The sequence below is a fragment of the Sabethes cyaneus genome, chromosome 2, assembly GCF_943734655.1.
Source record: "Sabethes cyaneus chromosome 2, idSabCyanKW18_F2, whole genome shotgun sequence".
In the NCBI taxonomy this organism is placed as follows: Eukaryota; Metazoa; Arthropoda; class Insecta; order Diptera; family Culicidae; genus Sabethes; species Sabethes cyaneus.
The window spans coordinates 147,706,807-147,729,355 of NC_071354.1; the positions used below are offsets into that span (position 1 = coordinate 147,706,807).

The 22,549-nt window shown below is 40.9% G+C and overlaps 1 protein-coding gene across 1 annotated transcript in view; it reads left to right on the forward strand.

Annotated features, from left to right (window-relative positions):
• LOC128735087 (uncharacterized) overlaps positions 1–22,549 on the forward strand; it is a 203,967-nt gene that overhangs the window by 152,030 nt on the left and 29,388 nt on the right. Inside the window, exon 6 of the mRNA XM_053829572.1 lies at positions 1,397–1,812. Within this exon, the coding sequence (XP_053685547.1) occupies positions 1,397–1,812 (416 nt within the window). The remainder of the gene's footprint in view (positions 1–1,396; positions 1,813–22,549) is intronic.

The following is a 22,549-nucleotide window of genomic DNA, read 5'->3' on the forward strand; positions in this document are numbered from 1 at the left end:
TTAGCTAGCAAGAAATAGGGGCGAGGTGACGATAAAATTGCTCACTCATCCGAATAATCTTTCCTGGAATCGATGTGGAAACCCGATCTTTTCTCCATTCGTCTATCCGAGGGATTGCCACTAGAGGTATCAGTGAGAGGTTGGGTAGAGTAACCTTATCCGTAACAAATGCGTAGATTAATAATAGACTATGAAAAGAGTAGAGTGATGCGTTTGGCACCCAATTACCCTTAGGAAAAAAAAGTTTCTGCTCACGACGAAGAAAAGGATCTATAGACTCGGAAACCCCCAAAGTCAAATGATGACATGGCGTTCGATACTTGCCACTGTATAATGGTTATCAACACGGAAGGGTCCTCTATTCATGGTTCGCTTAAGGGGGAACACCGTGGCATGCTTACTACTGCCTCACTGCCTCTGTAAGAACCAATGAACAAATAATGGAACTACGAGGGTAGGAAAAGGCCAATTTTATGCAGTTAAGTAAGGAAATGTGACTTTCTAATAATGATTCAAAAGTATTCCAAAATTTAAAAAAAATATAGTCTATTGAAATAACATTTTACGTTAGTTCAATTTCATCATATTTTTCATACTGATAAATTACATTACATTAAACCTAGTATTAAATATTAAAAATAATCATTACAGCTTGTTACTTTAAATCTAGTGCATAACTTGAAGCTAACGACTGAGTTATACATTTACTTCACTTGAATTTAATGTGTAGAATATCAACAAATTATAAATGAAATGAGGCCTCTAATGATTCCGTAATTATGTATCAATGGGGTGCTTTTCTGATGATCCTGAAAAGGAATTGATCCAAACTTTGTCAAAACTTTCTATTGCACATTCAGCTAGTTCGAAACCAATCAGTCTGTTTACTAAAACTCTGAATCTGATGTCAGCAAAGCAGCGAGCAGAGAATGAAAGTTATCCAAGTACCGTAATTGAATTCAGCCTCCGGTTCAACAAGATTCTTTCAGAGCAAATAGCTTCGCCATCGTCTGCGTTTGCATGGGGCTGGACAAACGAACAAATGAGCCAAATTGTTTCACTTCATTTCCTGCCGAAAATGGTAAAACTTGTTACCATTATCGTTATATCGGCATCATTATTAACATCGTCGTTACTCGACCGCTTGAACTTGCTTGTCGGTGGCACTCTGCTGTCATCTCACGTGTCACGAGGGGAAAACAATTCTGCTGATACCATCGTCAACTTCCCGGTCTGTGGCAACGGGAATACCACACTGAACTTTCGTCACCTCTAATTGTTTGTTTATTCTGCCATTTCATTTTATTTGATTAATAATTTTCCACCTGAACGAGTCTTTTGTGAAACAGCCTGTTTGCTAACTTTTTCTCTGTTCTCTTTCTTTTCCTTCCGGCAGTTATTACGCATCGACACTTTTCGGGCCAATTCAGCAGCAGCCCAACTCGCCACCGCGGCCACTGAAACGACAACGATTGATGGGTCCAAGCCGGCTGGCTTTGACAGGAAAACTGAACGGAGCCGGTCTAATGGGAGGACCTCAGGTGCCGCCTCAGCAGCAAGTACAGCACCCCACCCAGCAGCAGCTCCAGCTGGCAGCGGTAGCGGCAGCAACAAGTCCTTCGGCAGCGGCAGCACTCGGAACCTACTACGGCATCGGAAACGGAGTGCAAGCTGCGAACGGACTCGGCAACGGGTGCCTAACCGGTAACGGATACATCAACAATAACAGCTACATGCTGAACGGAGATGTCAACGGAACCATGTCTAGCTATACCAACGGACAGCACGTAGTTGGACCGTTTAAAATTTACAGTAAGTACCTACCTTGTTTTGTTTTACACGGTAGATTAAAAAGATTAAAGGGGACATAACCACCGTAAATATTGAAAATGTCGGTATTTTTTATTTCAAACTCTTATTTATCGATTTGATACAAATTTTGTAACTAAGTGGTTGTGAAAGTGGTTGAAAAATAATAATGCACTCAAGTAGATGCCAGATCTACGTGTTCATCTGTAGTTCTACAGATTAAGGAATTTTCTACGAACCCATGGAACAAGTGCTAATATCTACAGATATTCATAAACTATTCGGAAAAGGCTGGGAACGTCTTTCAGTTACGAGTACGCAAGTACGCTCTTTGCAGTGAATAAAATAAGATAGAGAGTTTAGTCTCTCTCATAAATAGTGAAAGAAAATATTAACTTTGATGCTAGTATACTTACACTTAAGGGGCTTGCCGTCCTAAGACGAAGCCTGATGAAGAAGGTTTCCCCAGTTAACTCGGTTGTTGGCTACCGCTCTCCAATTCCTCGGACACCGAGTACTCACCACCAGATCTCGCCCCACCTGGTCTAGCCATCTAGCTCGCTGCACTTCTGGTCGTCTTATTCCTACTTGATTTGAGACAAACACCATCTTTGCAGGGTAGTTATCTGGCATTCTAGCAACATGCCCTGCCAATCGTATCCGTCCAGCTTTAGCCACCTTCTGGATACTGGGTTCGCCATAGAGCTGTGCGAGTTCATGGTCCATCCTCCGCCTCCATACTCCGTGCTCCTATACGACGCCGAAGATCGTTCTTTGCACTCGTCGTTCAAAAACTCCGAGTACTCGCAGGTCCTCCTCGAGCATTGTCCATGTTTCATGCCCGTAGAGAACAAATGGTCTAATAAGCGTCTTGTACAGAGTACACTTTGTAGGGAGCGTAGTTTGCTCGACCGCAATTGCTTGTAAAGCCCATAGTAAACACGACTTTCGCTGATAATACGCATCAGAATCTCGCGGCTGGTATCATTTTCCACCGTTACCAGTGAGACAAATTCGTCAACTACCTCAAGTTTAACCAATTCTTTTCTGCTTCGCGCTTTAGTCTGGTGTACTGTTCAGCCATCGCCACAGATATTCTACCGATAACATTCATGTCTTCGGCAAAGCAGACGAATTGACTGGATTTGTTGAAGATCGTGCTCCACGTACTGATATCCGGTCGGTTCATAACATCTTGTACCGCTATGATGAACAGCATCTCTCATACATGTTCACCATCACCTTGATGAAGCTCTCTGTGTGATTCGAGTGAACTTGACAATCCTCTCGAGATCCGAACTGTGTACCATCGTTCTTCGATTGAATAAGTTTGATAAGCTTCTTGGGGAAGCTGTTCTAGTTCGTGTTTTTCCATTTCTCTTTTCGGTAGATGGTATCATATGCGGCTTTGAAGTCAACGAACAAATGGTACGTGGGAGCTCTGTTTTTACTGCCCTTTTGGAAGTTCTGTCGCAGTGTAAATATTTGATCCGTTGTTTTGTCTCACAAATCCTAATAATTAGCCGGTGTAGACAAGTGGCCAGCTTTCCTGCTCCCAGTTTAATAAGTTCCGCTTCGATGCCATCTTTCACAGTCGATTTATTATTCTTTAGCTGCATGATGGCCTCCTTAACTTCGCCTATCGTTATGGCAGGCACCTCTTCTCCGTTTATCGCACCGTCGAAATTGCTGTCATCGCCGCCATGGTTCTACGCCTGGACGCCATTCAGGTGTTCATCGAAGTGCCACCTCACGACCATCCGTCAAAATACTGCCATTCTTATACCGACACATTTCGGTTCGCGGCACAAAACCTTTGCGGCATCCGTTCAGTTTTTGGTACAACTTTCTTTTTGGTTTCCTGAGAACGACGCAGCCGCTCCAACACCGCATACTCCTGCTCTTCCAAGTAGCACTTTTTCTCCCGGAATATTTGGTTTCGCTGCATCTTCTTCTGGTTGTCCCTGGCTGGCACTACGCATTTTAGTTGCCCGCGCAGCGTTCTTCTCATCCATCACCTTCCTACATTCATCCAATCGTTCCGTTGATTCAGTGCCACATGCTGAATGGAACTCTCCGCTACACTGCTGATGGCTGTTTTGACAGTGTTCCAACATTCCTCGAGAAGGGCTTCGTCCAGCTCATCTGGCAGCGCAGCTTCGAGTGAGTGCGCGTAGTTTGCGGTAACGTCTGGCTGCTTCTGCCGCGCGAGATTTAGCCGAGATTGTACCAATAGTTGCACTTAGGTTCCTTTATTTGATACAGATCCTATATCGATCCTTTTCGTTCAATTTATTTGGGCCATTGTCAGTACAGTTAGGGTTCGAACTCTTGTGATTCATTTTTCACTTCCGGGAACGTATAGTTAAAGGCGGAATTTCATATACTTTACCAATAGAAAAAGCTGCAATAGTGAACCATCAAAACAAACGTCTTCCAGCTGTGGCCAAGGTGGTGCTAGTTGTACAAAAATTACTATTTTAGCAAACAAAACTTAAACTTTAAATGACGCTCTAGCAATAACCCTAGCAACTTGTATTATTCAAATTCTAATTCTTATTCTTAGTAATACGATCATAGTCACAATAAAAGACTCCTGGAAATAAGCTTTATTATTTCTAATCATTGAAATATGCTTACTTACTTTACTTTTTCGGTGACAATCCGCTTATCGAATAGATGCCGAATTCAGGAGCCGTCTCCACATTTCTCGGTCTTGGGCTGCGACTCTCCAGTCGCCCCTAACACCCGCTGTTTTAGCATCCTCGCCAACAGCGCTCATCCAACGGGTACGGGGTCTGCCTCGAAGTCGTCGGCCTCTGTCGGGTTCTCTGCTAAATATTGTTTTCGCTGGTCTCTCATCCTTGCTACGTGGCCAGCCCACTGTAGCCTGCCGTATTTTAGTCACTTCACAATATCCGCATCTTTGCACACTTAGTATATTTCATGATTCATGCGCCTGCGCCACACTCCTTCGTCTAATATGCTGCCAAGAATTGATCGCAGGATCTTACGCTCGAAAACGCCAAGAGCTCGTCGGTCGCTCTCTTTCAACGTCCACGCTTCGTGGCCCCGTAGAGTACCACCGGGAGAATTAACGTCTTATAGAACGCGAGTTTTGTACGGAGTTGTAGGCTACGGGACCTCAGCTGGCTACGTAATCCGTAGAAGGCCCTGTTTTTTACTTCACGGCTCATATCGTTGTCACATGTCACTAACGTACCAAGGTAAACAAATTCGTCGACCACTATCTCCATCTATCACCACCGCAGTTCCAACACCACGCTCTCTACCAGGCACCATATACTTTGTTTTGGTAGAATTTATGATAAGCTCTATCCTCGCAGCTTCCTCCTTAAGATGCGTATACGCTTCTTCCACAGCTCTACGGTTAACACCGATGATATCGATGTCGTCCGCGAACCCTAGGAGTATATTAGATTTCGTGATGATGGTACCGCTTCTCTGCACGCCGGCCCTTCGAATAATACCTTCCAATGCAATGTTGAACAGCAAGTTCGATAGTCCATCACCTTGCTTCAAACCATCTAACGTCACAAACGAGTCCGATGTCTTACCCGCTATCCTGACGCTTGATTTTGAACCATCAAGGGTAGCACGTATCAGCCTAATCAGTTTTGTTGGAAAACCATGTTCAAGCATAATCTGCTACAACTCGTTTCGTTTAAGTGAATCGTACGCCGCCTTGAAATCAATAAACAAATAATGAGTCTGCCAATTGAATTCCCGGAATTTATCGAGGATCTGTCGCAAGGTGAACATTTGGTCCGTCGTGGAGCGTCCCTCTCGAAAACCGCACTGGTATTCGCCAACAAAGGTTTCCTGTAACGGCCTCAGTCTGAGAAACAGGATGCGGTAGAGAATTTTGTATGCAGAATTGAGGAGAGTAATACCTCGAAAATTGTTGCATTCGAGTCGATGGCCTTTTTGGGCCATTGAGACCTTCCAACATATAAGACCTTCCAACCAGTCCGTAGGTATTTCCTCCTTAGTCCATACCTTTAGTACAACCTTATGGATTGCACAATAAAGCCGTTCGTTCCCGACTTTCAAAAGTTCGGCGGGGATGCCGTCCTTTCCAGCTGCTTTGCCGTTTTTCAGCTCTCTCGCTGCTTTCCTAGCCTCGTCCAAAGTTGGTGGATCCACAGCTTGTCCATTACCCTCAATCGTTATCCTGTTTCTGTTGACCATTCCATCTTGTTCACCATTCAACAATGCATCGAAATATTGCTTCCAACGCCTAGCCACCTCTGATCTTTCGGTAATCAGGTTCCCCTCCTTGTCGTTGCACATAACAGGAGTTGGCACGGTCCGGTTCCTGATTCCGTTGATCGCATTAAAGAAGCTTCTTGTATGGTGCCTCTCGAAGCAATTCTCCGCCTCCGCAAGAACGCGATCCCAGTGCTGACGTTTCTTACGACGATGAAGTCTCTTTTCGGCAGCTCTAGCATCTCGGTATCTCTCTCTCTGCTGTGACGTGTTACAGTTGCAGCCAAAATGTGACTTCTGGCTCGATTCTTCTCATCAGTCACTCGCTGGCACTCTGCGTCAAACCACTCCCTGGAAGTGGCTACAGCAGTAGTACCCAACACTTCCCGCGCTGTAGTACTGATCGCGTCGTGGATGTGTTTCCACTGTTCGTTCAGGTTCTCTCCGAGAGGTTCACCGATCCGCTCATCAGTCTTCCGAGAGTACTCTGCAGCAACTCCCTCCGCTGATAACCGCCGAATGTTCAGTCGTATCTTCCTCGTTGGCTTCGATTTGAATACATTGGATAACCGGGCACGGATCTTGCTTACTACGAGATAGTGGTCCGAGTCAATGTTTGGTCCCCGGAAGAACGTGGTCGATCTGAGAGCAGGCCTCTCCATTAGGGTGTTTCCAGGTATGCTTCCGAATGTTCCATCGTGCATAATGGGTACTACAGATCATCATTCCTCTGGCTGCAGCGAAGTTGATTAGCCTCAGGCCATTGTCGTTTGTGGCTCTTCACGTCCGACCTGTGCATTTGTATCCCCGATGGCTATCTTTATGTCATATCTTGGGCCCTCTCCATATGTTCTGTCGAGAAGATCATAGAACGCCTCTTTTACGTCATCGGGCTTGTCGTTCGTCGGTGCGTACACATTTATCAGCCTGTAGTTAAAGAATTTGCCCTTAATTCTCAACACGCATAGACGGTCATTGATGGGCCTCCACCTAATGACACGCTTCATTTGTTTTCCATGTAATACGAATCCGACTCCATGCTCTGCTTTATCGCCGCCACTGTAGTAGATGTGATACTTGAATGTCGTGCCCGCAATAGGATCTACTGCGCGGAATTCACGTTCTCCCGTCTTCGGCCACCGCACTTCCAGGATGGCTGCAACCTCGACCTTCATCTTCTGCAGCTCTGCATACCCGCGCGTGCCGGTTCAAGTTGAGTGCTGACATTCCAAGTACCAAGTTTCCAATAATCGTTGTCCTTTTTTTCTTGCCTGGGTCCATGCCGATTATCCGGTTGTAGTTCCTTTCCTGAATTTCTCCTAGCGAAAGTTGTTTAAGCATACTGCCTTACTGGGGCTGCGATGCCTAGTCTCGCGGACAGGGCTGCTGTCTTGGGTATAGCTGGCGAGACACAGCGTTTCATAAGTCAGCCGTCCGCTCCGGATCAGTCGCTGTTGTATGCCGCCCCTAACCTGGAGTCAGACGCTCACGGCTGGCAAGGCTGTTCCTTTTGCCAACACACTCAGCAGATGCATGAGTGCCTCCTTCCCTGCCGGTATACGACCTTAGCTTCCACCGGGGTTGGTTACCCGATCTCCACCAAGGTTGCTCGTATTCCGGCTGGTACCACGAGGAGGTACGGAGAGGAGTTGCTGGATAAGAGGCCACTGTGGGGCCTATTTTATAACTGCAGGTACGCGAGGTACCGATGTTACGCATTACCCAGCCATTTACCAGCCAATGATTGAAATATATACACCTAATAACTTATGTTATATAGTAAAAGTAATTGTTCTATTTAAAATGCTTCGATGACGAAAATATACATTATTATTGAATATCACCGCAACTATAGGTGCTACCAAAACTTTTAGAGTTACTACTCTAATTTCTTTACTCTTTTTACGCGCTAACTAAAATTGTTGCCATTTGAGCCTTCAGAAAACACAATAAATGCAGTGAAAAGAAGACTGAAATAAGAAGATGATAAAAATGCGACAAAAAAGTAACGAAATAGTGATAAAAAGCTGGGGAATATACGATGAAAGGTTAACGAAAAGATGACGAAAGACGACAAAAATACGACGAAAATAACATGAAGATACAATGAAAAGACACCAAAACCGTTATAAAAACCCGACGAAAACGATAAAAAGGCATTTAAAATGTGTCAAAAAACGACAAACACCGGAAAAACATTACAATAAAAACATAACGAATATACGACAGAAAAACTGTGAAAGAACAACGAACAATAGTAAAAAACAATATTTTTGTTGACAAATGGCAAAAGAATGATGAAAAGATAACAAAAAAACGGTGAAACGACGATGCTGAAAGATGACATCAAAGGAAGAAAGAGCAGCAAAAACCGGAAAACGATGAAAGTATTACGAAAAGATACCAAAAAATCCATGAAGAGATTACAAAACTACCAAAGAGATATGATAAAATACCAAGGAATAAACGAAAATAAAGAGATGACAAAACAGCGACAAGGCGTCGCAAAAACAACAATAAAATGACAAAAAAAAACAATGAAAGAACAACAAAAATACAACAAATATACCATTACAAGCCAACGTAGGGGCGGGGAAAAGACAATGACAAGACAACGAAAGGTGGATGAAAAAGGACGTAAGACGTCAACAATACGATGAAAAGAAGCATAAGTGGCGTATCTTACAGCGACAGAATATGCCAAAAAAGACAATAAAAACGACACAAAAACTATAAATAGATGACGATGGGATGGGAAGGCAATGAAGAGACTATAACAAGATGTAAAACAGCGACAAGATATGCCAAAAAAGACAGAAAGACGCCATTAAACCGAAAATGTCACAAAAATTACAACAAATCGAAAAGAGACAAAAAGACGATGTAAAGATGTCAAAAAGTCAGGTGTTAAAAGGATCGAAAAACAACATGAAAAGGCGACAGACAGGCTTATGCCGGGCTCTGAAAATAATGTCGAATCGACATTGTTTCTTTTTCTGCCGCAGCAGTACCGAATGCATGCTCTCAAAGTCACGGAGCTTTCAGTTTATATAATTCCCTGCCTAATGTTCTCTTTGGCATACGGAGCAAAACGTCTCTAGCCTCTAGTGTGTGAAGAAAAGATTACCTCTGTTTGTAGTTGTGTTCTTTCTACGCAAGATGAGTGGTTGTCAAAGTAAGCAGTATCCAAGCATCATACGAAGGCAGAGCAAATAGTTGAACCGAAAACAAAAGCACTTAGTTATTGGGAGAAGCTGATGTTTCTGGCTCTTTATGGTTAAGATGAGCAAAAACAAGCTTGGCAATAGAGTTTACTCTGTCAAAACATAACATAACCAAAATGTTGAAGATTTTATCTGTGATTCTACGATCGTGTTAACGTAAGACCACGCAAAGTTGCTTTTTCAAATTATTTGTGTGAAACAATATGGCAATTTTACCCAAGAAGATTAATGAACGAATCTGCATTTCATAAGGGATGTCTAAGTTTTCATTATTAAGCAACAAGAAAACATTACTGGTTTAATAATTTATCAAAATTTAATGTTTAGCATTTTTATAATAAAAATCTTATGGGCATCATGATACAAAAACAATTATAAAATCATTAGTGTAACAGATTATATGGAAAATTGCAATTTTCAGTAGATATGTTTCATAACCTTAATACTTTCAAATCTCCTCTGAATTTTTACCTTTGTTATACTATAACAAAGGTTTAGAAATTGGTCGAAAAACACGAAATTGATCCGAGGCCCGGAGGGCCGAATCACATATACCAATCGATAGAGCTCGACGAACTGAGCAATGTCTGTGTGTGTGTGTGTATGTGTGTATGTGTGTATGTGTGTATGTGTGTATGTGTGTATGTGTGTATGTGTGTATGTGCAGCTCATTTTCTATCGCCTGTTTCTCGAAGGTGGCTGAACCAATTTGACCGCTTTTACTTTTGTTTGAAAGATATTATTGCCTAGTATATCACTATTGAATTGCATTGCTGTCCGACGTTTCGTTTAAAAGTTATAAGCAAAAAGGTGAAAACTACGTGACACGCGTTTCTCCGGAACTACGCAACCAATTTGAACGATCTTAGTACCAAACGAAAGCTCTTGCTATTACTAAACTTTTTACCAAGTTTTATTGAAAACGGACAAGCACTTTAAAAGTTAGCCTTAAAAAACCTGTTTTGACTAGGTACAAATGATCGCCTGTTTCTCAGAGTTGGCTGAACCGATGTATGCGCTATTATTCTCATTTGAAAGGTAATATAGCCTAATAGATCACTATTGATTTGTTTTTTGATTGGACGTTTAATTCAAAAGTTATGGGCAATCGTATACAACACATTAAAATTTACAATTATTTTCGACTATTTCATCTTAGATAATTTATCTAGTATAAATTTTTTTGGCATCAAATTAGAGGTTTTATTGCTGCAAATATATCTGCAAAATTTCAGAAGAATTGGTTTTGCCAGTCAAAAGATATTAACCTTTGAACACTCGCGTCAGCTTTTGTAACACGGTTGCTCGCGGGAGACAATAGCCCAAAACCAAAAAAATGTGCGCATTAGAGTTTTGACTAGGAAAACCTGGTTTTAGGTTTATCGCACCTTTGGAAGAGTTTCTTGAAATTGCAAGCTCTATCGTCTGGTAGAATTTAAATTTTGATTAGTCCCCCTAAAAGTGAAATAAAAAAAATATTTTTCTTCAGTTTCAATATAACACATTGATGTGTTCTGTAAAATTTAAGAGCATATTATTACAAGAAACTTTGCTGAAGACAGTATCCTTCTATCTCTTCAGCGAAGAGAGAAAAATCTTATTTATTTTGTATGAATCAGTTTTTCCATTTTAGCTCGTTTTGAAATTGCTGTATGACTTTTTATGTTGTACAAATAGTAAAAATACACAACTTTGCTGAATATAGTATACCTCTATGATTGCTTGTTTAGGAACTGTAGAACTTTGATTATAAAAATATCCTAATTTTGACCCCGAATTACTCGACTATCGACAGACGGATACATTTAAAACATTTTACTTTTGCTGTTTTGTTTTGTTGCATACAGACACCATTTTTCCATATGGAGAAAGAAAGAAAGTTCCAGCTGGGGCCTATTGCGGTACACCTCACATACTGATTGCTTCGTTTCTGTGATGTCAGTTTTTACTGATCTATTTTGCCAACAGTTTAAAGTATTAATGCATTGAATAATTATGGTATTTTGATCATAACAACCCAGGTAACCAATAAGCATTAAAATAAGCAGTAAATCAGTCGTTTATTAGCATCTCTGGCGTTTTATACTGCAGGTTGTTGTTTATCAGCTTTTTGACTGCATAACTGTTGTAAATTGGCATCCACAATTCTATTTAAATTCTTCTTGTTGGTAACTAGCTGCAAATAAGCATTGTCAGCACTATAAGAGGGCTAGCAGTAAAGTAGCCGCATATTTTGCCAAAATAGCATTTAAGTAGCATTTAAGGCAACTTAAATGCTTATCGGCTTGCTTTTAAATTGCATTGGAAATGCTTATTGGTTACCTGGGAAGTTTATTGAAAAATATACGTTAGTTAAACATCAATTTGTAACTTTATAACAATATGGCATTCTAAAACTTACACGTGTTGTACAAAATACAACAACGTGAGTAACCGAATGATTGATGAAAACTTTATTGAATCAAATAGAATGGCATTACAGTAAATTATGCATAGTTCAAAACCTTTAAACTAGACCTTTACTACGCAATGTATATGTTAAATAATAATATTTCCTCTTACAACTTACTTTTACTTGCATTTACTCAAATTAGTAACAACTTACTTATACTTTCTCAGCAATTTCATGAAAAAAGGATCTATCAAAATTTATAAGTGCTCCTATTTCGTTCAAATATTGTAAACTTTTTCAATTTCCAAAAAAATTATGTAAACAAACGCACTACGCAACGTTAACGTAGATGAAGACCGTATAACAAAGGTTCCTTCACCACTAGGTGGATTAAATCGGGTTTTTTCTTTAGTCGCCCTGGCGAAAATGTACATTTGGAAAAACAAAATCAAGAAATAAGTTAATGCTGTCCTGTTACCTTACAAAAATCAAATATTGTTTTTATTACCAATCCTTTCCCCACGTTGAAGTCACATCCTTGCCACAACACAATATATTTTCTCTTTACTACTCTTCCAAAGAATTGACAGACGTGCGCATACATAGATATGAACATGTAAAATCATATTCAACTGAACAGTACAGCTGTAGCACACTTACCCAACACTGATATCAAAATGGGCTAGGTTTAATCGTCGTAAAGAATTTCCGACCAGGTGGGACAAGGAGGTTTTGTCTCTTTTCCTGGAGTACTTCCGGCAGTAAAAATTTCTCTGAATTCCTCGTCCATAGTTTGTAGTAATTCTCTATATATTCGGATATGAACAGAACTAAAATTCGTAGTCCCAATCCTAACTCGACAAAAAACTAGAAATTAATCCCAAATATTTATTCCTTTCAATCTATGCTGACTCACCCTAACGAACGTTGTCCATTACTCTTCCGAAAAAGTGCACTTTAGAATCACTTCCATTATTCCACTAACTAGTTGCTTCCCAAGAAGAGATTTTCTCAACGGTTCCGACAACCGCGTCAGTCGTCGTCCTAACAAAGTTGTTCGACACTGGCTCATTCGAACCGCTCGCCACCCCCCACGGTTTGAGTGGCCCGCAGAGCTCTGACAAAGCTTCTTCGTTCAGCTTCGGTTCTTACCCTTCAAGTGAAGCTAAGCTCCGGAGGCGATGAAGCGAATAGTTTGCCCGAACAGCATAATTATGAATGTAAATTCAATGAATTGTAAATGAGAACATGTTCGCTTTTCTCTTCGACAGGACGACGAAAGTTTCCGCCTTACCACGCGCGATTCAGAAATACAAGGCCGCAGCGTCATTACCATATACTGCGGCTAATGTTAGCAAGTGGGCGAGGAAAGGTAAAAGCGGCAGGAGGTGTGGGTATTGCTACCATCTCTTGTTTTGCGGAAGACGACAACACGAATGAAGTTTAAAAGCGGTAAAGATTTTTGAGTGGAAACTTCGACTGCACAACACTTCCACAGTTTTGAAGAGCCTTGTACTGGTTTGGAATATCTTCATCCCAGAGGCCATCAGTTCTCCCAACGGATGAGAGCGGGTTAATTTGTTGGAATAAACTTACCGTTAAGCACCCACTTCGAAGAATCACGATGATGGCATACTGGAGCACCTACAGGAAGAATAGTAGTTTTAGAGCTGTTGTGAGAAATGATGTGGAAAATTGAAAATAACACATCCAGATAATACGGAATGAAAACAGAAACTCTCCTAGTGCCTTTCACAGTTTTTCTCGCAAACAATACTTTAAAATTTGCAAGTTCCAAAATAACTCTATGCAGTCGGATAGGAGTTCAATGTACCTTTTCGCAAATAGCAGCAGGATATGCAAAATCGTCTAACCGACTGAAAGACAGCTACTTAATTATTCATTGACACCAGACACCGTCAGTTAGCGCACAGTTCCGTATCGGAGCTACCGACAAAAAGTCCTAAAATGGTAAATCTTTCGCAAACATTTCTTCCGACATTCGGCATCCGAGCCCGCACGGTCGAAACCGATTTGTTTGTTTTCTTTTTCAAATAAAACCAGATTTTCACACCCACCACAAAAACAAACACCGGCGGCAGAGAGCGCCGATTGTCGGTGGGTGAGTTGGGAGGGAAATTGTGAACCGCTGGCTGCCACTCCCATCTCGAGCGGAGTTTTGCTGTTTGTTTTTCCCGTTTCGACGACGCGTTCCAGCCGAACCAGCTGATGATGACGAAAACAACTGACGCGAGATGCGAGTGTAAAACGGTATAACCCCACTGAATTATATTGCTCTCAACAAGAACGTGTTAAGGCCATTGGGTCGCGGAATTTACTACCACCACATATGACGGGCGTACTGCCACAAATGTTCGTTACCGGTCGTGTAGGTTACCTAGTTTTGCGGTGCCGTGAGACACTACGTCGGAAGAGACATCTTTGTGCAAAATTATGATTTCATTACTTTAAATGGAGGTGGATTGAAGTAATTTATTAAAATTAAAATGAAGTTAGGTACTGTTTATTTTTCATTCGGTTTAGTAGAAACATATTTTGAAAATCGACTCATAATTTATCTGAAGAATCCACCCAAGAAAATGGTAATAAATATTTTGATAGTACCAAACAACACAAAAACATGGAAGTAGTGCTAGAAGAAGGTACTAAGCTACGACTAAGATGCGCAGTGCTACTCGTTAAAACACGCAATGGCACAGATAAAAGAAGAGCGAATTCAAATCTTCCGCGAGACAACGTGCTGCCTGACGGAGGAGGAGTATACAGAATCAGATCGGTTATTACGTCATTCAATGCGAGTCATTTTCAATGTCGCCTGCAAAGTATTCTCCCAAATCATCTTTCACCGACTCTTACCAGTGTAATAACAACTTTTTATAATTTTTGATATTGACATATACTGGTCAAGTTAATTTGTACTTCTTATTAGGGAGTAAATGTATTTTTGTGAAGAACGAACATTGGAAGAACTGGGAAAATGATATAGAGGATAAAATAATTAACTGTCCTGGTGGGACTAGAACCCACAACTCTCAATCTCGCACCATCGCACTCGACGCGGGATTGAGAGTTGTGGTGTGGTAATTATTTTTCACAGTTTGCATATCATTTTCCCAGTTGTTCCAATATTCGTTCTTCACAAAAACATATTTACTCCCTAATAAAAAATTATCAGTGTAATGTTTTGGATTTCTTAACCGTCTCGTACCGACTGACTTGAACCCCATTTGTGCGGGAAGCTGTCAACTATCCCCGTACACTTTCTCTCTGTTTCTATATAAAGCTTGCTTCAGATAGTATTGAAATAAAAACAATTGCGTATATTTCAGTTATTTATAATTGAATTCAAGATGTTCAAATGTAGTATTTTCTTCATACTTTTAAGAAAAAATACGGATAAAATTATTCGTCACGGTTTCGAAAAAATTCTCGAACTTTTGCTGTAATATGGCTCATTAGGCCGCGCACACTTTCTTCGTCCATCATTTTAGCTATCTTATTCCACCAAGTCTTCATCTGATTGATATCTTTGACAACTTTTTCTTTTGCCTTGAGTCTCCTCTTCATGATTGCCCAGTATTTCTCAATAGAGTGGAACTGCGGGCAATTGGGTGGGTTAAGGTCTTTCGGAACAAACTGGACCCCTTTCTATGCATACCATTCTTGAACGACTTTGCTGTAATGACAGCTTGCCAAATCCTGCCAAAACTTCACGTACATTTGGTACAGTTCCGACGTCATTGTCTTATTTGTAACGAAAACTTTTGTTTTTCTGCCACAGCTGCAAATGTCCTGCCAAATCGTACATTTTCTTGCAAATTTGTCGGCAAAGACAAATTTAAATTTGCTTGGAACATCCCCCCGAACCGTTGCCCAGTAAAATTTTTGACCTGGCATTCGCCCGAAGTCAGTCTTGACATAGGTTTCATCGTCCTTCAGAAGACACCCGTCGAACTTGGTTAGTACCCGATCGTATAGCTTTCGAGCACGGATTTTGGCCACACTATACTGTATTATGGTCCGGTTTGGCTATTTGCTAGCTCGATACGACTTCCCGGAGTCAAATTTTCCTTACGGTACTATGGGCAACACCGAATTTTCTGATCACGTCACAGTCCGACAGATTGGGATTCCTCTTGATAGTCTTCAACATCTTACCACGCAGTTTCCGGTCGACAGTTCCACTCCAATGATTAGCTTGAGGCTTCCGAATCTTCGTAAATGTTTCTTTATACCATTTGATAACGCGTCGTTTTGCGGAATGTCAAAAATACATAGGTGAAGCTAACAAAATTTCCGACAGGTGGGCGACAAGAACTTCCAAATCCGTTCACCAAGAGCGCCACAATATGAGTAAAAGTTTGTTCCAATTCCAAATGGAGAAAGCTTTAACCCTTTATAAGCCAGTGGCAACTATGTTGCCACCAGCAAAAATTTTTTATTTTACTTCTATAACTATATTGATGTCATTATAGACGCAAAACAAATATTTTTCGTTGGTGGCAATATAATTGCCACGGCCTTATAAAGGGTTAATGTGTAAACACTTCAGGATTTCAAGCAAGCCCTCTTATCTATACCTATAAAGAAGGATTTCTGTCTGTCTGTCTGTCTGTCTGTCTGTCTGTCTGTCTGTCTGTCTGTCTGTCCGTATGTTCCTTATAGAATCGAAAACTACTGAACCAATCGGCATGAAAATATGCATGTAGAGGTTTTTTGGGGCCAGAAAAGGTTTTAGTGATGGTTAGAAACCCCTCCCCCCACTAAGAGGGGGGGCTCCCATACAAATGAAATACAAATTTCTGCATAACTCGACAACTAATCAAGCAAATAGAACAAAATTTGGCATGTGGGTGTTTTCGGTGACAAGAATCTAAATTGAGACCCCTCCCCTCTTTATAAGGGGAATTATAACTCCTCTCCTCTTTAAAAGGGGGGGCTTCTATACAAATTTCCTCATAACTCGAGAATTAATCAAGCAAATGGAACCAAATTTGGCATGTAAAGGTTTTCGAGGGCAAGAATATTTTCTATAGTAAATTAGGACCACTCCCCACTTTAAGAGGGGGGGCTCCTATACAAACGAAATACAAATTTCCTCATAACTCGAGAACTAATCAAGCAAATGGAACAAAATTTGGCACGTGGGTGTTTTTGGAGACAAATTTTTTTTCTATGATGAATAGGGACCCCTCCCCACTTTAGGAAGGGGGGCTCCTATACAAATGAAATGCAAATTTCCTCATAACTAGAGAACTAATCAAGCAAATAGAACCAAATTTGGCATGTGAAAGTTTTCTAGGGCATGAATATTTTCTATGGTGAATTAGAACCCCTCCCCACTTTAAGAGGGGGGGCTCCTATACAAACGAAATACAAATTTCCTCTTAACTCGAGAACTAATCAAGCAAATGGAACCAAATTTGACACGTGGGTGTCTATGGAGACAAAATTTTTTTCTATGATGAACTAGGACCCCTCCTCAGTTTAGGAGGGGGGCTCCTATACAAATGAAATACAAATTTCCTCATAACTCGAGAGCTAATCAAGCAAATGAAACTAAATTTGGCATGTGAAAGTTTTCGAGGGCAAGAATATTTTCTATGGTGAATTAGGACCCCTCCCAATTTTAAGAGGGGGGGCTCCTATACAAATGAAATTCAAATTTCCTCATAACTCGAGAACTAATCAAGCAAATAGAACCAAATTTGGCATGTGGAGGTTTCTGGAGGCAAAAATATTTTCTATAGTGAATTAGGACCCCTCCCAACTTTAAGAGGGGGTGCTTCTACACAAATGAAATACAAATTTCCTCATAATTCGAGAACTAATCAAGCAAATGGAACCATATTTGGCATGTGGGTGTTTTTGGAGGCAACCATTTTTTCTATGATGAATTAGGACCCCTTACCTTTTTAAGAGGGGGGGCTCTCATACAAACGAAATGCAAATTTCCTCATAACTCTAGAACTAATCAAGCAAATGGAACCAAATTTATCATGTGGGTGTTTTTGTAGGCAAGAATATTTTCTATGGTATATTTTCTATGGATTTCCCCACTTTAAGAGGGGGGGCTCCTATACAAATGAAAAACAAATTTCCTCATAACTCGAGAACTAATCAAGCAAATGGAACCAAATTTGACATGTAAGTGGTTTTGGACGCAAGATTTTTTTCTATGGTGAATTGAGACCCCTCTCTTCTTTAGAAAGCGAGTTATGGCCCATCTCCCCTTTAAGAGGGTGGGCTTCCATACAAATGAAATGCAAATTTCCTCTTATCTCGAGAACTAATCAATCAAATGGAACCAAATTTGGCATGTGGGAGTTTTAGATGGCAGAAATTTTTTCTATGGTGAATTACGACCCCTTCCCCTTTTAAGAGGGGAGCTCCCATACAAATGAAATTCAAATTTCCTTATAATTTGAGAACTAATCAAGCAAATGGAACCAAATTTGGCATGTGGGAGATTTTGGGGTCTTGAATTTATTTTACGATAGTTAGAAACCTCTCACCCCTGTGGTAGGGGGATATGGACTCTCATACAAATAAAACAGAATTTTTTGCGAAACTCAAAAACTAATCGAACTCGAGAAATTCGAGACTCTTCCATAACACATTAGTCAATACAAGACCACAAAAACTATCTATAGTAACACTAGATCATTCAGGACGAGACGGTCGCGAGTGTTGCCGGTGACCCGCCGTCGGAAGCGCCGCCCACTGGGGGGCTTGCAAAACTCGAGATTGTGACAAAGATCATCCGAGATTCATGATTTATGTACGACACAGATTAATTTGTGGCAATACGAAGTTTGTCGGGTCAGCTAGTCTATACCTATAAAAATGGATTTCTGTCTGTCTGCCCGTATGTTCCTTATAGAATCGAAAACTACTGCACCGATCGGCGTGAAAATTTGCATGCAGGGGTTTTTGGGACCAGGGAAGGCTCTTATGATGGTTAGAGACCCCTCCCCCCACTAAGAGGGGGGGCTCCCATACAAATGAAACACAAATTTCTGCATAACTCGAGAACTAATCAAGCAAATGGTTTTTGGAAACAAGAATTTTTTCTATGGTGAATTAGGACCCCATTTCCCCTTTAGGAGGGGGGGGGCCTCCTATGCAAATGAAATACAAATTTCCTCATAACTCGAGAACTGATCAAGCAAATGGAACAAAATTTAGCATGCGGGTGTTTTTAAAGGCAATTTTTTTTATATGGTGAATTGAGACCCCTCCCCTCTTAGGGAAGGGAATTATGACCCCTCCCCCTCAATAGTGTCTGCGCTCCTATACAAATAAAATACAAATATCCTCATAACTAGATAACTAATCAAGCGAATGGAACCCAATTTGGCATGTCAGGGGTTTTGGATGCAGGACTTTTTTATGATGGTTTGAGACCCCTAATCCCTGTGGTAGGGGGATAAGGACTCTCATACAAATAAAACAGAAATTTTCGCGTAACTCAAAAACTGATCGAAGTCGAGAACTTTTAGACTCTTTCATAAACCCTTAGTCAATAACAAGACCACCAAAAACTATCAATAGTTACATTAGATGGTTCAGCGCGAGACGGCCCAGGCCGCGAGTGTTGCTAGCGACCTATCGTCGGAAGCGCCGGCCACTGCGGAGGCAGCCCTCCGTAGAGATCACCTCTATCTAGGTTTATTTGTTTTCCTAGATCTACTGACCTTTATTACTTTCCTTCAGTTGGGTCACCCCTGTGAAATGGTATTTTCTACGAAAAGATTTTCCGTGAAATGGTACATCCCGCGTAAGGTTTTTCGCGAAATGGTATTCTGCGAAACTCTATATTCCGCGTTATGGTCAACCGAGAATTGGTGTTCCGCTAAATGGTATTCGGCGAAATGGTTTGTAATGATGGCGAATATTTAAATACTATCTGCTTTATTTTATCGGGCTAAGCAATGGGGGAAGTTGTTTTCTACTTTACTGTTTGGAAAATTTATATATTAAAACACCTATGAACTCCCCAGAAACTTGCAAAACTCGAAATTGTGACAAAGGTCATCCGAAATTCACGAGGTATGTACAACACAGTTTAATTTGTGGCAATACGAAGTTTGTCGGGTCAGCTAGTATGGTATAAATATTAGGATGCCATATGGTTCTCAAAATGAAAAATAATCCATATTTCCATAACGGGCGGTTTTTCAGGGCTTGATGCTTCATCAACTTAGCCTGCACCTGCGCAGGGTAAAGCGGCTTACGACAGCGTCTGATCCGGAGTGGGTGGCTGAATGAAGACACATTTTGTGTCGGCACTAATTCTTAGGTAGGTAGTAGAGATGGTCGGGTCTCGGGTTTTCAGACCCGAAACCCGAAAAAAACCCGAACCCGTCGGGTTCGGGCTTGACACTTTTACCAGGTGTCGGGTTCGGGTCGGGTTCGGGTTTGGTCAGAAAAAAATATTCGGGTTCGGGTCGGGTTCGGGCGTAGCGAAAAAAATAAGTCCGGGTTTCGGGTTTGGGTAATGAGAAACCGAACCACCTCCACATTGTTCTTGTAAAAGTATTATTTTAACATAATAAAATAAACAGTACTTTAATGATATTTAGTATGACTCAGATATCAGCTACACTGGACTGGTTGCTTATTAGACGGTTTAGTGTTTTCAGATTTAGATCGAGTTTAGACTAAAAGTTATATATTCCAGAATTCGTTAGTTGGATCATGTCATAACTGCGCCCAAACTAGTGATTGGGTGGACTGACAGAAGACTACAGTTGTTTGCTATCATAAATTATTGGTTTCTATTTCGATTTCCAAAAAGTTTCGTGCCTCGGAATAGTTGTAAGTTTAGCTGTCTTTAACACTAAACATATCGTCGTGAAGGGGTCATTTGACCCATTGCTTTTCCGGTCTTCTCGCGAAAAATATTTGTAGAGTGAAGTCGGTATGTTTAGTGTTAAAATCAATCCCTTTTATGTTTGCTACCTTTAAACTAAGGTGCTAGTGCTTTAGACTAAGAACTAGCTTTCAGCTATTAGATACCGGTATAACATAATGAAACAAAATCCAAGCATTTCAAAATAATTTTTCATGTAAATTTTTCTTTTCGCTTTTTACAGATTTCATAGAAAACTTAAGAGATATTCCCGCGAAAAGTAATAGAAACGATTCTAGTGTATACTTTAATTTTTTAGAATTTTCAATTCAGTTCCAAAAGAAAGGTGAAAAAAACCTAAAATTTTAAATAAATTTTAGAGCTCGAATGTTATAGAGAATACGAAAAGAAAATTGCCGAGATTTAAATCGAGGTGTGAGTTTTATGAAAATTAATATAAAATTCAAGTTCAGGGCTCGGGTTTTGGGGTTCGGATCGGGTTTTGGTTTGGCCGAAAAAAAAATCGGGTTCGGGCTTAGCGAAAAAAATAAATCCGGGTTCGGGTCGGGTTCGGGTTTGACCAAAAATAAAATTTCGGGTTCGGGTCGGGCTCGGGTTTGACAGAAAATAAAAATTCGGGTTCGGGTCGGGTCCGGGTTCGACAGCAAAAAAATTTTCGGGCCCGGGTCGGGTTCGGGCTTGGAAAATATGAAACCCGACCATCTCTAGTAGGTAGTCCAAGGAACAATCCAACAGCATTTTTTTATTAAAGTGGTTTTAACCCAGAGGTCATTCTCCTGCACACAGTATTTGGTTTTATTCATTTCTTATACAAGTTTTGCAGAGTGACTTGAAGAAATACCCATAAGTGTACTTCGCTCCACCTTATAAGCGGTTTTAAAGGATAGGGTTACTAACCTATTTTGAGCCCTATCTCCAGCTATAAATGATTTGTTCACTTCTTAATTTTGTTGTTAGTGTCCAAATTATACAGCTTCACATGGGGTCCAAAACGGAGTATGGACTTTGAGGATGAACCATGAACTCGCACAGCTCTATGACGAACCCAGTATCCAAAGGGTGGCTAAAGCTGGACGGATACGATAGGCAAGGCATGTTGCAAGAATGCCGGACAACTACTCTGCAAAGATGAAGTTGCCGTACGCGTAAAACGATCGTCTATGAGGCTACCGTGGTGCTATGTGAAGAAACCACGAATACACAAAATGACCGGTTTGAAGGGGAACGTCATCTAGCAATGGAGAGTAGAAAAGAACATAAAAAAAACTTACTAGGCATTGTCAAAAGGGAGAATTTGGCCATGTACCGACGAGTGCGGGATGAGTTCATGTGCCCGAAAGAGAGCAGAGATCCAGAAAAGATGGAACAATACACCCAAATTCTGTTAAAAGTTGACCCAACCTCGTAAAGGACACACATTGAAGCTTGATATGTGATAGGGATGGGAAGGGAAACTTGATCATCAATAAGCAAGGTGGCCGTGGTTCTGCGATCAGCATCTCAATGGTGACATGACAGAAGGAGGTGGAAAGAAAGTTAACATGGGAATGTCAATAAACGATTATTGCATCCCGTCTTTCGACCTTGAAGAAATCCAGCTAGAAATCGGCAGCTAAAGACCAATATGGGCGCCGAAAATGACCGACTTCCAGAACTCTAAGATAATGGTGAGCAACTACTAGTAATGGTACTTTACTGGATAATTTTAGGGATTATGGAAGAGACGTAACTGCCGGCGGATTGGATAGAAGGTGTGATTTGTCCCATTTACGAAAATAGTGACCAGTTCGATTACTCGAAAACCGCAACTGATCGCGTTGATCAACCCAGGTCTTGCTACTGTCTTCAATAAGAGATAAGAGATTTTTAAGAGCAGTATCAGGCAGGCTTTATGGAGGCTCGTGTTACTACGGACCACATTTTCACTCTCTGACAAATCCTTCCGAAATGTCGGTAGTATAACATGCCCTCGCATTATAATATTATTGAATTCAGGGC